Raw genomic sequence first — 14,326 nt, forward strand, 5'->3', positions numbered from 1 at the left:
GCTGAGTCACGAGCGTGTTATATCGACACGATTCCACAGCCTCTACGATCCTTTCCAACGGTCATCGCAGTAGTTTCAAGCCTAAGAGCTCGAGTACCTTTCTGAAAGATTCTACTGCATCAAAAAGCAACGGTCCGAATAGGTCCGCTTTTGAGAATGACTATGACCATTGATGGGATTTGGCGTAAATAAATAGAGATCAAATTGGTATATTGAGATTTATTATATAATCCAGGCATAGTATGACAGGTGACAAAAGATAGTGAATTTAAAGAATACTAGCGACCCGACCCGGCTTCGTACGGGTCAAATGTAACGGGGCAACTTAAGCGCAAAAATATTTAAGACAATTACTTTAAAACTTCTAAAATTATCATTGTTTTGCTACTATTTTGCACAATAGCATGTATAATACATATAAACCTTGCTCTTAAACTAGTCTATCTATTAAAAAAAAACCGCATTACAATCTGTTGCATAGTTATAAAGATTTAAGCATACATATATAGGGACAGAGAAAGCGACTTTGTTTTATACTATGTAGAGATAATACGACCGAACTGAAAAGACAATAAAGCGGCGTAGAAAGTGGCCCCAACTATTGAACAACGCAGACAACTACGACAACTTAATTTGTTTAGTTTATACTTAGTGGTGCAAAAAGCTTGATCAAAAGTATAACACCTCGCCTCATTGCCTCCACTGGTGACAGGAGGGCTGGTTCGTTTGCCCAGAGGATCGGAATTGCGATTCAACGGGGAAATGATGCTAGCATTCTTGCCACCACCACGCGGTCAAGATTTATACAGCAACTAGTTTTAGTTCATATTTGTATATATTTAAGCATTTAATGTTATTAATTCTTATCTTAATAAATGATTATATTTGTTTATACTAGTACTAACAACCACTTGGTGGTAGGGCTTTGTGCAAGCCCGTCTGGGTAGGTACCACCCACTCATCTATTATTCTACCGCCAAATTACAGTACTCAGTATTGTTTGAATTCGGTCTGAAGGATGAGTGAGCCAGTGTAACTACAGGCACAAGGGACATAACATCTTAGTTCCCAAGGTTGGTGGCGCATTGACGATGTAAGGAATAGTTATTATTTCTTACAGCGTCACTGTCTATTGGCGATGGTGACCACTTACCATCAGGTGGCCCATATGCTCGTCCGTCAACCTATACAATAAAAAAAAGCACAGACAGTGGCTCCAACTAGTGAGCGACGCAGACAAGTACGACAACTTAATTTGTTTAGTTTATACTGGTTCTAACAACCATAATTCGTGACTCAATCATGGCATTCTATAGCTAATTTTATCTTATTTTCAGTATCATTTTAGTATTAATATCAAGAGTGATTGGTATACCAGTTACGGAATACTCAGCTGATCTACAAGCCATGCCTCCAAGTTTCTCCTTACTACCATTGAATGACAGGAAGGCGGTTGATGGAAATTCATTTATCAGTAAGTATTAATTATTACTCTTTATTTAAATTTATTTATACTTTAGTGAAAACAAGTGTGTGTGTGTGTGTGTGTGTGTATGTGTGTGTGTGTGTGTATGTGTGTGTGTGTGTGTGTGTGTGTGTACATGGTAGGAGAAATGCTTAGAAGTAACAAACGGGCTGTCTATTTTTTTTTTTAACATCTCATACATTGCTCTGATCCCAATGTAAGTAGCTATCGCACTTGTGTTACGGAAAATCAGATGTAACGATGGTGCCACAAACACCCAGAACCAAGACAACATGGAAAGCTAATATACTTTTTCTGCGACGCCTTGGTCGGAAATCGAACCTGGGACCTCGGACCTTAATAAAATGACTTATTTGATAATATATTTTTAAGAAATTTATATAATTTTGTATAGATCTCCAGGTTTAATTCTCGTAAGATGACGAATGTAAGAAAAAAGAAGGCCAATATAAATTATATTATTTGAGCTGTAGATCATACACCCCATCACTAAAAACATGACGTCACTCACACATGGAGACATAACATTGTGAGTGAATAGATCTAGAAGGCTATAAGTCTTAATATAATACGCCTGTTAAGTAACACTCTCTTTGTCTATCATCATTGATTTGACATTCAAGGGAAGAAGATAGCATTTCTTACCTAAGCAACACTTATTAGTAAAGCCAAAACTGTTCCATTTTTAAAAAATAATACACCGTTGTAAATTTCCCACTGCTGGAATAAGGCCTCCTCTTCCATTAAGGAGCTCATAGATGAGCTGAGATGGCCCAGTGGTTAGAACGCGTGCATCTTAACCAATGATTGCGAGTTCAAACCCAGGCAAGCACCACTATATATATGTGCTTAATTTGTGTTTATAATTCATCTCGTACTCGGTGAAGGAAAACATCGTGAGGAAATTTCATTTCATCGTACTTCTGCCACATGTGCATTCCACCAACCCGCATTGGAACAGCGTGGTGGAATATGTTCCAAACCCTTAATGGAAGAGGAGGCCTTATCTCAGCAGCGGGAAATGTACAGGCTGTTACTTTACTTATTTTAATACACATCTCACAATTGACGTCGTATTTTTCCCTAAAATTCATCTTCTTATATCTACCTACAGATGTGTTATCTGTGCAAGGGGTGAGTTAACAGCTGTCATTATAACCACAAGAGACATAACTACGTTAATCCTTAAATAAGGGATGTTTAATACCTTCGTTTAGGGATGATAATTACAATCATACGACATTTGTACGTGTGCCAACTTGTTTGGATAAAAAAAAATACAAAGTTTTTATTTTAAGGTTGGTATTACACAGATAAAAAATACACGCGTGTGTATTTTTTATCTATTAAAATATGACAGATTGAAATATAATTGAATTTCGTGATTTTAAATGGCGTTAATATATTTTTATTTGACAGTTGACAAGCGCGCCAGATACATATTTAAATGAATATATTTTATAGCAATACATTGTAAATGCTAATGTCATTCCGTCTGTTACATCTTTGCGTGTATCAGTGAATCGATTTTGATGAAATTTGATGTAGAGATAGGTTTTTAATTCACCCCTTGAAATATGTGATTTCTTTTTAAAATGTAATTATTTTTTTAACAATTGACTGTCTACTACGACTCATTTGGTATAGTTACTGGCAGTTTTGTAGCTTAAAATAATATAGCAACTAATCTTCTACTCAAAAATAGCAAAAATAATACAAAATTGGGACACAAAACATAAATAAAGGGGCAATCGACAAAAAATCTGTAATTTTTATAAAATAAATTCAAAATAACTTGAGAAGGGTTAGGTTTAGGATATGGGGTTCCATAGTCAAATCCGTTAGGAATGATGGAATCTATCCTCTCTTAAAGGATTTCGGTCGACTTAACCTGTAACCCTGTGGGTAAAGATCAATAAATTTCCCATGAGTAAAACCACAAGTTCAGCTAGTATATTATATCACTCCTTGTAACATTCGGAAAAAAATTAAATTATACTTTCTAAGTCAGTTATAATTGATATAAAAAGTATTAATTATGAATGTATCATTTATTAAATAGCAATTAAAATGTTAATTAATGTTCTGTAGGTAGATTTTGTTAGCAATTACAAACCTACATTTTGGTTTTCAAACACGAGCAAAAATATAATTATTTTATAGTTAATTTAATTTATTCTGTAATTTTAAATAAATATCAATGTATTTATGGGGTCAAAGACTGAACTCGTGAGTAACATTTCCGATTCGACGGCTGTGTTTTTTGTCTGATAATTTAATTATTGACTAGTATTGCGCTACAAAATAAAATATATGTGCGCAATTATGGCGAATGAACTTCTTATGGGAGGAACTGTTTCGTTACGTAACGCGTTACGGCGTCAGTCTGGCTTCCCTTTCTCCAAGCATATGGCAGCGGTAGGCGGGTAATAATGATACTAATAATATGATTATAATAATATACATACACATAATAGGCTATTTGACAATGTGAATAATAAATTGTGAATTATTGTAATCAGTGTATATTATGAGTTTAAAAATGGTTATTTCCTAACGAAAGTTGAAAATAATACTTAATTTATTCAAAAATCGAGAAATAAAAATGCATTTTCTCAAACGTTTGTCACGTGACACAAAACGCTCCTGATTGGATGGTCTCATGATGAAGTCACTTTCTTGTTAACCTTGCTTTTCTACTATATGTACCACAGATTAAAATACTGGAAAGTGACGTCCCCGACCCCATTGCAGCGCCATATTGTCCAAGTAGCCTATTCTAATACACATTTTCTTAAATTGTATGTTTTCTTAATTGTATTTGTAATAAGAATGAAATATATTTTATAATCAATAAAGCACGTTATTAAAAACTAGAAACTGCCCCTACTTCGCACGTCTAAGCTTGTGTGTTTCTCTACTATGTTGTGCATGTATTATACATATAAACCTTCCTATTGAATCAATCTATTATTACAAAAAAACCGCATCAAAATCTGTTGCGTAATTTCAAAGATCTAAGCATACATAGGGACAGATAGCGGTAAGCGACTTTGTTTTATACTATGTAATGACATTGAAAACAATATTATTATGTACATAATATAAGCGAAACACATATAAATTAAGCTCACCAGCTTGCCGAGTAAAAGCTCCGCATAAAAATAGCAATTTTAAAAAGCAAAGCGAAGCACTCAAGTTGTTTTTTAAGTATTTCGCGCAACTAAGTAGAATTTCACTTTGAGCTATTTCGCGTTTAAGCCTAGAATATAATGTCATAGTTTAAGCTAAGCGTTGACGCTGTATATCCATGAAATTACATTGTTATGTGTAAAATATACATTTTTTATTAAAATAAATACTTTATACAAAGAAAACAAATAAATACGAAAATGGATCCTGCCTAAATAATCGAGGAGTATAATTTACATAGCGATCTCTTCCAGGCAACCAACGGTGGATGATGATAATGTAATGATAATAATAAATAAAATAACATGAATCTATAACTAAAATTTATAAATAAATGAATAGAAGAAATAATTTCCTACAACATCTAAGTGCTCATCCCCGATGTTTTATTAATTATCTATATTCAAAAAATTGTGTAGTTCTATAATAAATACGTTCGAAACCTATCCACAATTAACGATCGTTAAAAAATAATGTTTTTTTATTCGACAACATACATACGAAAAATTCGTATAATCTAGATATTTTGGTATTAAATCCATAAAACTCAATGACATTGACAATGACGACGCAATTCAACGGGCGGCCATGTTTGACGTTTACGGGTGCGTTCAGTAAATGTGTTCCGTGTGATAATTACATGAGGGTATGGTAACTCCATGGAAACATATCTACAATAAAATTATTTATGCTCCCAATAAAATAAACAAATCTATTATCGCTTAAGATTTTAAATATTATTAATCTTTATATTATAATGCAAGATTGTATTTGGATATTTCGTTGTTTAAAGCCGAGATGGCCCAGTGGTAAGAACGCGCCCACCTATGATTGCGGGTTCAAGCCCAGGCAAGCACCGCTGATTCATGTGCTTAATTTGTCTTTATAATTCATCTCGTGCTCAGCGGTGAAGGAAAACATCGTGAGGAAACCTGCATGTGACAAATTTCATAGAAATTCTGCCACATGAGTATTCCACCAACCCGCATTGGAACAGCGTGGTGGAATATGTTCCAAACCTTCTCCCCAAAGGGAGAGGAGGCCTTTGGCCCAGCAGTGGGAATTTACAGGCTGTTGTTTGTTTTGTTTTGTTTTGTTTTGATCGTTTAATTCACTCGGAATTACCCAGAAAATTTTATGATATTGGTATCAGTGTGCCCTGAACTGTTGTAATAGGGTATAAATACAGGAATTAGGATCTGTATTTAAATAAGTCACTAAACGCTAAAGATCCAGAGAAATTCCCTTTACATCCTGCATGGGATCTCACTAGAATTACAAAACACAAAGAGTTCCAAAAGTTATCATCATAAATAATTCCGAAATATTGTTTTTTTTTAATTCGTTAACAGTTTAGTTGCTATTCACCAGCGTCACAAGAATAAACCTTTGAAATACAAGTGCTTGAAGGGCCCTCTATGTTATCTAGTATCGATGAAAGGTATTGATATAAATATTTGCTGAGTTTCACAAAGGAAATTTATCAACGCTGGATATTCTTGTAAGAGGATTTCCTTGAAAAGCAATCAAGTCAGTTTGCTTTGACGTTTTTAAACTTGGCTGCGCTTGCTGGAAATGACGCTACACAAAACGAAATGTTTTAAAACTAAACTGGTTTTGTTTAACGAGACAAAAACAAGTGAAGAGGCTGATGAAAGTCATTACTTACCCATTTGTTTGTTAAGTTAAATTATTTGTCCAAGTATCTTAATGTCTATATTTCTGACTGAGTATACTACTAACTGTATTTTTTTTTATGGTATAGGTTGGCGGTCGAGCATATGGGTCACCTGATGGTACGTGGTCACCGTCACCCATAGACAATGAAGCTATAAGAAATATTAACTTTTCCTTACATGGTCAATATGCCACCAACCTTGGGAACTAAGATGCTATGTCCCTTGTGCCTGTAGTTACACTGGCTCACTCACCCTTCAAACCGGAACACAACAATACTGAGTATTGTTATTTGGGGGTAGAATAACTGATGAGTGGGTGGTACCTACCCAGTCGGGCTTGCAGAAAGCCCTACCACCAAGAAGAAATATCTCTTGCTACGCTAAAGGACTATATGTGTAAGGGTACATGCAATATGTCCCTAAAATCTATACTACTATACTAATATTATCAATGTTAAAGTAGCTCTGTCTGTCAGTGGCTCTTTCCGCTGAACCGAATTCCATTAAATTCGGTTTAAGGAAATTTGGTATGAAGTAACTTTGAACTCCAAAAAAGGTCATACATAGGCTACCTTTTTGCCTAACACATGACAACCAATCTCTAAAACGTTAGCGAAGTCGAAGGCGACAACTATACTATATAATTCATGAAGGTTTAAGCCATTACTGAAGATAGAACATTTGTCAAATGTTCCATTGTTAAAAAAGAACAACGTAATTGGTGCCTACACAGGGTAATTTTGTACAAGTATCGATTTAATCAGATATATGTAAAACCATTCCTTCGTTCCTCATATTCGAAGTAGAATCGAAGTTCCGTTCCGAGTCACAAATGAAACAGCGATAGTTTTGGTCGTACCTGTTATGAATATACAACAACAATAAGAGCCTGTAAATTTCACACTGGGAAGGTTTGGAGCTTATTTCACCACGCTGCTAATTTCCTGTATTTTAATCTGTGGTACATATAGTAGAAAAGCAAGGTTTACAAGAAATTGACTTCATCATAAGCCCGACCAATTAGGAGCGTTTTGTGTCACGTGACAAACGTTTGAAAAAATGCATTTTTATTTATGGATTTTTGAATAAATTAAATATTATTTTCATCTTTCGTTAGTAAATAACCATTTTAAACTCATAATATATACTGATTACAATAATTCAGAATTTATTTTTCGCATTGTCAAATAGCCTATTAGATACATGCAGCTTTCCTGGGTTTGAACTCAATAGTTATTATTATATTGTGTCTAAACAATTTTGCAGTATGTCTAAGTCCACGGCACTTCTGTCTTAGTTTTATTAATTTCAATCTCCTATTATTTTCAAAGGCACTCCTACACCAAGCTTAAACTATCTTTGTAGCTTCTTACGACCCGTTCTACCGTGAAACAGTAATAGTTGTCGTATTTATATCGTTCCAGCAAGTTTATTTTTGTTTCTGAGAAAAATTAGAAAAAGTATTTTCTGTTATTATATTATTTACATTATTTTTTATATTTAATATGAATCTACGTCTCTACCTCTTATTTATATGTCCAAAATAACAATGTTACAGCATATCAAATACTTTATCAATTTATATGTCCAAAAATTTTAGTAAAGAGAAATGTATTTTTTGGACATAAGTTCCAAAAATAATATCGCTTCCTATAATTACATGTTATGGGACGTCCATACACTTATTATGTTATGAACTTGTTGATTAAAACCTTGTCTAAATAACTCAATAGACTGCCTACATTAACTACTTCCTGAATTCACATGAAATTGTATTTCGAAAAAGTGTTACAGAATGCTGTCAAAACTGAGAACGCATCGTAAAAATAGGGTATAGAAGTACACAGTATCTATATTAAATTAACTGTGCCCGCGACCTTGAACGCGTTTGAATTTACCAAAAAAATATTATTTTGTAGCCTAAGTTACTCCTTATTATATTAGTTATCTGCCAGTGAAAGTCCCGTCAAAATCGGTCCAGCCATTCCATTAGCCGGAACAAACAGACAGACAAACGAAAATTGTAAAAAATGTTATTTTGGTATGTGCACCGTGTATACATACATATGCATTGAGTAAAAAAGGGCTATTTTAATATTACAAACAGACACTCCAATTTTGTTATATGCATAGATAGATCTGTAAGATCATAGAATTTCACAAGTTTATACCATGTTAGTTGTGTAAAATACTAAATACGACAAAATTGACTGACTCGAATCAATAGCTGTGCTGTTTGTATGCCTTGCCAAAACGTTAGCTGCAGCTGCATTCGAGGTCATGATTCTCGATTCCCAATTGCGAACAATTTAACTCAAACCACGTATAGCAATCGACCTGGTGCTACAAATTATTTATCCGAAGAAAGCTACCTAATTTTCTTCATGATGATTTCGGGTTCAAACCCAGGCAAGCACCACTATATATGTACTTAATTTGTGTTTATAATTCGTCTCGTGCTCGGTGGTGAAAGGAAACATCGTAAGGAAACCTGCATGTGTCTAATTTCATCAAAACTTTGCCACATGTGTATTCAACCAAACCGCATTGGAACAGCGTGGTGGAATATGTTCCAAGCCCTCTCCTTAATGGAAGAGGAGGCCTTTACCCAGCAGTGGGTAATTTACAGGCTGTTACCATGTTGTAAGGAAGGTCTTGAGCATGGATGTGGATGGATGTAGAGGTAGAGGATGATCAAAGAAACGATGAACGGACGAAGGATTGTGTGAAAGGCGATATGATTACAAAGAATGTTACTTGGAGATGACGTCTGACAGAGAAGTATGGAAGGAGAAGATTACTGCGCTGACCCCAATTAAAATAAGAATAAGGGCAGGAGGATTATGACTTACACTGTTAAATAATATAACACGTCATTTTCTTTTCCAGATCCTCTCTTGACGAATTCATTGTTTCAAATAGTCCTGGAGGAATCCGATAATAAGAAGAGAGTCCAGCGTTACAGATACATAGAGTAGTATATAATTGTTTACTTTGTTGTTTGTAATTAAAAATACTTTAGTTCTTATTAGTATATTTAATTCACGCTTCACATAACAGTAGTTTGAATTTAGAAGGGAGAACTACAAAGCATATATATATATACTAAAACCTTTTTGGAAACGCATTCAATCTTCTGGTATAATTTTGATGTATATTGTTTTAATAGTTCTCTCAGCAAGTTTTACCAAGTCCATCTTAATCAAGGATGCTATGGGGTCAATGACCTTGATGACGTCTTAAATCAATATGGCGTCTCAGAAAGTGTCTTAAATATTTTTTTGGGATGAATCGCCAAGAATGGCCGTGTGTCTATTGTGCTTAAGATGGGACCTCTTACTCATCTGTTTAACAATGTGATGAATCTTTTGAAATGTCATGTTAATAAAATTACACCATAAATTAAATTAAATAATTTGTTTTATTTTATTAATAAATCTTATGAATAGCGTAAGACGTTTTTTGTCCTCATGATTGTGGGACGATGGCTGTACATAAAAATGCCAGTTATGGTCTCATTTTGAAGAGCTGTAGACGCGTAGAAAATTAAAGAGGATTCATGATAGCAATTTTATCTATTTTCACAATTTAACAAAAAATTAGGGAAAAAGATATATATTTCCTTAAAAAATCTTCTGTATAGAAGAGAATTTTCGTGGGAGACCCACTAGTATTTAATAACAGTTAATTAAATTAACGACATCATCAATATAAGATTCAGAAAGTGATTACCAAAACATACAATGAAAGAGCTATACATTATTGCTAGTTGTATGAGCGTCAAATTTATGCTTCCCTCAAATCCCTTAACAACAACAACAACAGCCTGTAAATTCCCACTGCTGGGCTAAAGGCCTCCTCTCCCTTTTAGGAGAAGGTTTTTGGAACATATTCCACCACGCTGTTTCAATGCGGGTTGGTGGAATGCACATGTGGCAGAATTTCTATGAAATTTGTCACATGCAGGTTTCCTCACGATGTTTTCCTCACGATATGAATTATAAAGACAAATCAAGCACATGAAACAGCGTTGCTTGCCTGGGTTTAAACGCGCAATCATCGGTTAAGATGCACGCGTTCTAACCACTGAGCCATCTCGACTCCTGGCCCTTCCTATCTTTCCCTTATCCCTTAAATAATGTATAACCTTGTATCCCTTCATCCGATTCCCAAGCTCTATTAAATATCATTACGATTTGTTCCGTGGTTTTGTCGTGACAAACAGATAGCTTAGATACTCTTGCCCTAAAAATTTTAAAAGGTTAGCGTTTTGTCTATTTTATGGGCAAGATTTTATATTATAGGTATTATTTATATCTTTAAAATTGTCAGCAAGTTATTTATACAGTTTTTTTTGAAAAAAAAATTATGTGTGTAGAATTATTATTATATTAATAATGTGGAAATTTATCTAAAATGCAAACGCAAAATCTGAGATACTTGGAATGGTTAGTTAGAATTTTGTTGCCCGTTGTACAACACTTTTAACCTAATTTTTTTTATATTCTATTTTTGTATTTTATTAATTTTGTGTTACATTTTTTGTTTTATTTTTGTGTGCAATAAAGTATAATTCATTCAATTTTGGTGTTTAGTATTTCTATAGACGAACACACATACGAGTCATAATATCAACAGTTATATAACCAATCGATAGATATTGGTGTCCCCAGAGACCAGACTACAAACCTCTGCTGGTACAGGTTTCCTGAGACGAATGCAATATATAATAAACAAATAAACAGGATATCTGTTTATTATAGAACACTATTGCATTCAACTACTCCAAATTCTGATAAAAACGACATTCATTCATTTCTCCGACATTCAAAACGCCATTTTATCACGAATCCATAATGAATATCATATTTGTCGACCAATGATCATATAATGTCAATTCAAAGACAAAGTTACCGATTTCTCTTTAGTTTTGTCAAAGCAATAGGCGTCTGCGCAATGTGCTCGTATGATGGGCTTCTGCAGAGCTTAGCACCATGTGAATAGAGTATAATTATATACTTAAACTAAGTTGACGTATAATATATAATAAAATATGTACTTAATAATAGGTAAGTGGACTGGCAAAAAGGTCATCTTATGATCACTGCCATCCAAAGACAAGTGGTACAAGAAATATCAACCATTCCTTACATCACCAATGCCCCATCGTGGAAACTTTTTTACGGCTATGTGGCGTTTATGTGGCAATCGAAGCTAAACCGATGGGAAGCAACTACCCATGGAAATCTACAATATCGGGCAGGAACCTTTATGAAATAAGCAGAATCTGTTATACAAGGTTCCCAAGTTGTATCGTTTCGGAAAGATCACAGGCTAAGATGCTATGTCCCTTGTGCCTATAATTATACTGGATCCCTTAATCTGGAATACAACAATACTAAGTATGGCTGTTTAGTAGAATAAATGATTGATAAGTGGCGCCCAAGGAGGAGTGGCTTAAAATTCTTACAGCAGCTACATTAACATATTGATAAAGATATGAATCTCTTTACATGGTGGCAGGGCTTTGCGCAAGCCCCTCTGGGTAGGTACCACCCACTCATCAGATATTCTACCGCGAAACAACAGTATTTGGTATTGTTCCGGTTTGAAGGGTGAGTGAGTAAATGTAACTACAAGCACAAGGGACCTAACATCTTAGTTCCCAAGGTTGGTGGCGCATTGGCGATGAAAGAAATGGTTAATGTTTCTAACAGTGCTTTTATCTATGGGCGGTGGTGACCACTTACCACCAGGTGGCCCAAATGCTCGTCCGCCAATCAATAGAATAAAAAGAATCTCATACCTGTTTGTCCTTTTCCCAGCGTCTTCTCCAATCTAAACGGCCCTACGTATTGATAGGCCTCCGCGGCCGTATTCGCCCCCTCCATCTTCAAGCTTGGTAAAAGAACAGGTCAGAACGTTTCATAACTCGGTCAGAAACACGTAGAGTCATATAATTTGAAGCACGTGGTTATGAGTCCTCTCAGAACGAACATTGTTTAATACTGATTTATATTCCATACACCGGAATTATTCCTTAAATATTAGTAATATTTGTTTGTATAATATTCATTCAGTGCCTTTTTAATCGATTTTCATAAAGGAAGTTCTCTATTCAGCCAAGAAATCATAAAAAGTTTTTAATCAAAAAAAGGAGTTTTTGTAAGTTTTGCGAGTTGCTTTTTTGGTAATAGCTCGATTTTGGTGTATGTCTTCATGTTTGGTTGAGTATAGCTTCGCAGGCTTATCATAACTAGTGCCATGTTAATTTCATTGTTTTATGTTTTAATTTGAAGTTAATAATATAATTATAGTACAGCAAATTCTGTGCAGTTCAAATTCTATGTATAAATTATTGTTGTTTATAAAGTTTTTTGAGGTTATACTTGTTTTGGCGCGTTATGAAATATGTTTTTTTTTATGATTCGCATAGAATGACATTAAAACTATTTAAACGTCAATTAAATGACAAGTCGCTCACTTCACATCTTATCTTATTTTACAATGTTTGTTTTATTAATAATTAAAATGTAAATAGAGAATGTTTAAATATTTTGTGGTTTTATGGGTTATTAATTTAATTTTGTTTTTTTTTTTTTTTATTATTTTCTTAACATCATCATAATCAAGCGTATTTTTAATGATACAAAAGAGGTTTAATGCTCGGAGGAAACATCGCGTATATAAAGTGAATACATGTATGTGTGTATGTATGAAAATCCAAATAGGATCAACGTAAAGTATATCCGCATTCTTTGCCTAAGCGGGAATTATAAAAAAAAAACTTATCAGATTTTATTCGTCGTACAAAGTATTCTTTATTTAAATTGAATTCAAAAAGTAGGTTATCATCGATTCGAACAATTAAGATTTAATTTAGATTAAATTATTTATTTTAAAAAGTATTTATTGTATATGAAAGGTTACAACCCTTTTTATAAGTAAATTAATTTGAGGTTAACACGCGAAAATAAATAATATTGAAATAAGTTCAAAATTGTGACCATGTTTACACGTTCATGGATTATTTTCATGAGCTCTCATTAACGTTTTAATTTAATTGTAAATATATTGACGTATGAGCCGAGATGGCCCAGTGGTTAGAACGCGTGCATCTTAACCGATGATTGCAAGTTCAAACCCAGGCAAGCACCGCTGATTCATGTGCTTAATTTGTCTTTATAATTCATCTCGTGCTCAGCGGTGAAGGAAAACATCGTGAGGAAACCTGCATGTGACAAATTTCAAAGAAATTCTGCCACATGTGTATTCCACCAACCCGCATTGGAACAGCGTGGTGGAATATGTTCCAAAAACCTTCTCCTCAAAGGGAGAGGAGGCCTTTAGCCCAGCAGTGGGAATTTACAGGCTGTTGTTGTTGTTTATATTGACGTGGGGAATTATCAGGACTTCGTTTAGGGTACCGGAGCTACTGCCCTACCTGCCCTACGAGCCCTAACATCAGAGATTCCGACGACTTAACAAATATTTATATATAGACACATTACGATAATGAATAGGGTATCCAGGCCTCTGTTGGTCTAGGGCCTTTGTCTCCCAGGGCCTTCAGACTTTAAAAAATTTGGTAATAATTCTGTCCACCGAACGTATTTGTGCCATAGTGGCGTTTCCAACAAAGTATACTTCATTCCATTTTTTATTTCATTTTCTGTACCGATTTTGACGTGACTTTCACTCACAGAAAGCTGATGTAATGAGGAGTAACTTGAAATCGCACAGCTAGTTAAAATAAAACCGTATATAAAAGAAAAAGACGGAACGAAAATGAAAGAGATGATAAAGCCTTCCCCGACGATGCTACTATTTCACTATACCGTAAGCCGCTAAAGAGCGTTCCAAAAATATATGTAAATTTCCCACAGCTGGGTAAGGGCTTAGAGAACTGTTCATTCATTTATGCAAGACTGTTTGCTTCTTCAAACACGCTTTCCAAAGCCTGGTGTGG

The 14,326-nt window shown here is 34.5% G+C and overlaps 1 protein-coding gene across 1 annotated transcript in view; it reads right to left on the minus strand.

Annotated features, from left to right (window-relative positions):
• Positions 1–14,326, minus strand: part of LOC124541986 (serine/threonine-protein kinase BRSK2) — a 64,349-nt gene that overhangs the window by 42,812 nt on the left and 7,211 nt on the right. The window contains exon 2 of the mRNA XM_047119931.1: positions 12,164–12,396. Within this exon, the coding sequence (XP_046975887.1) occupies positions 12,164–12,248 (85 nt within the window). The 5' untranslated portion in view covers positions 12,249–12,396. The remainder of the gene's footprint in view (positions 1–12,163; positions 12,397–14,326) is intronic.

This window comes from Vanessa cardui, chromosome 29 (assembly GCF_905220365.1).
Source record: "Vanessa cardui chromosome 29, ilVanCard2.1, whole genome shotgun sequence".
NCBI classification, from domain to species: Eukaryota; Metazoa; Arthropoda; class Insecta; order Lepidoptera; family Nymphalidae; genus Vanessa; species Vanessa cardui.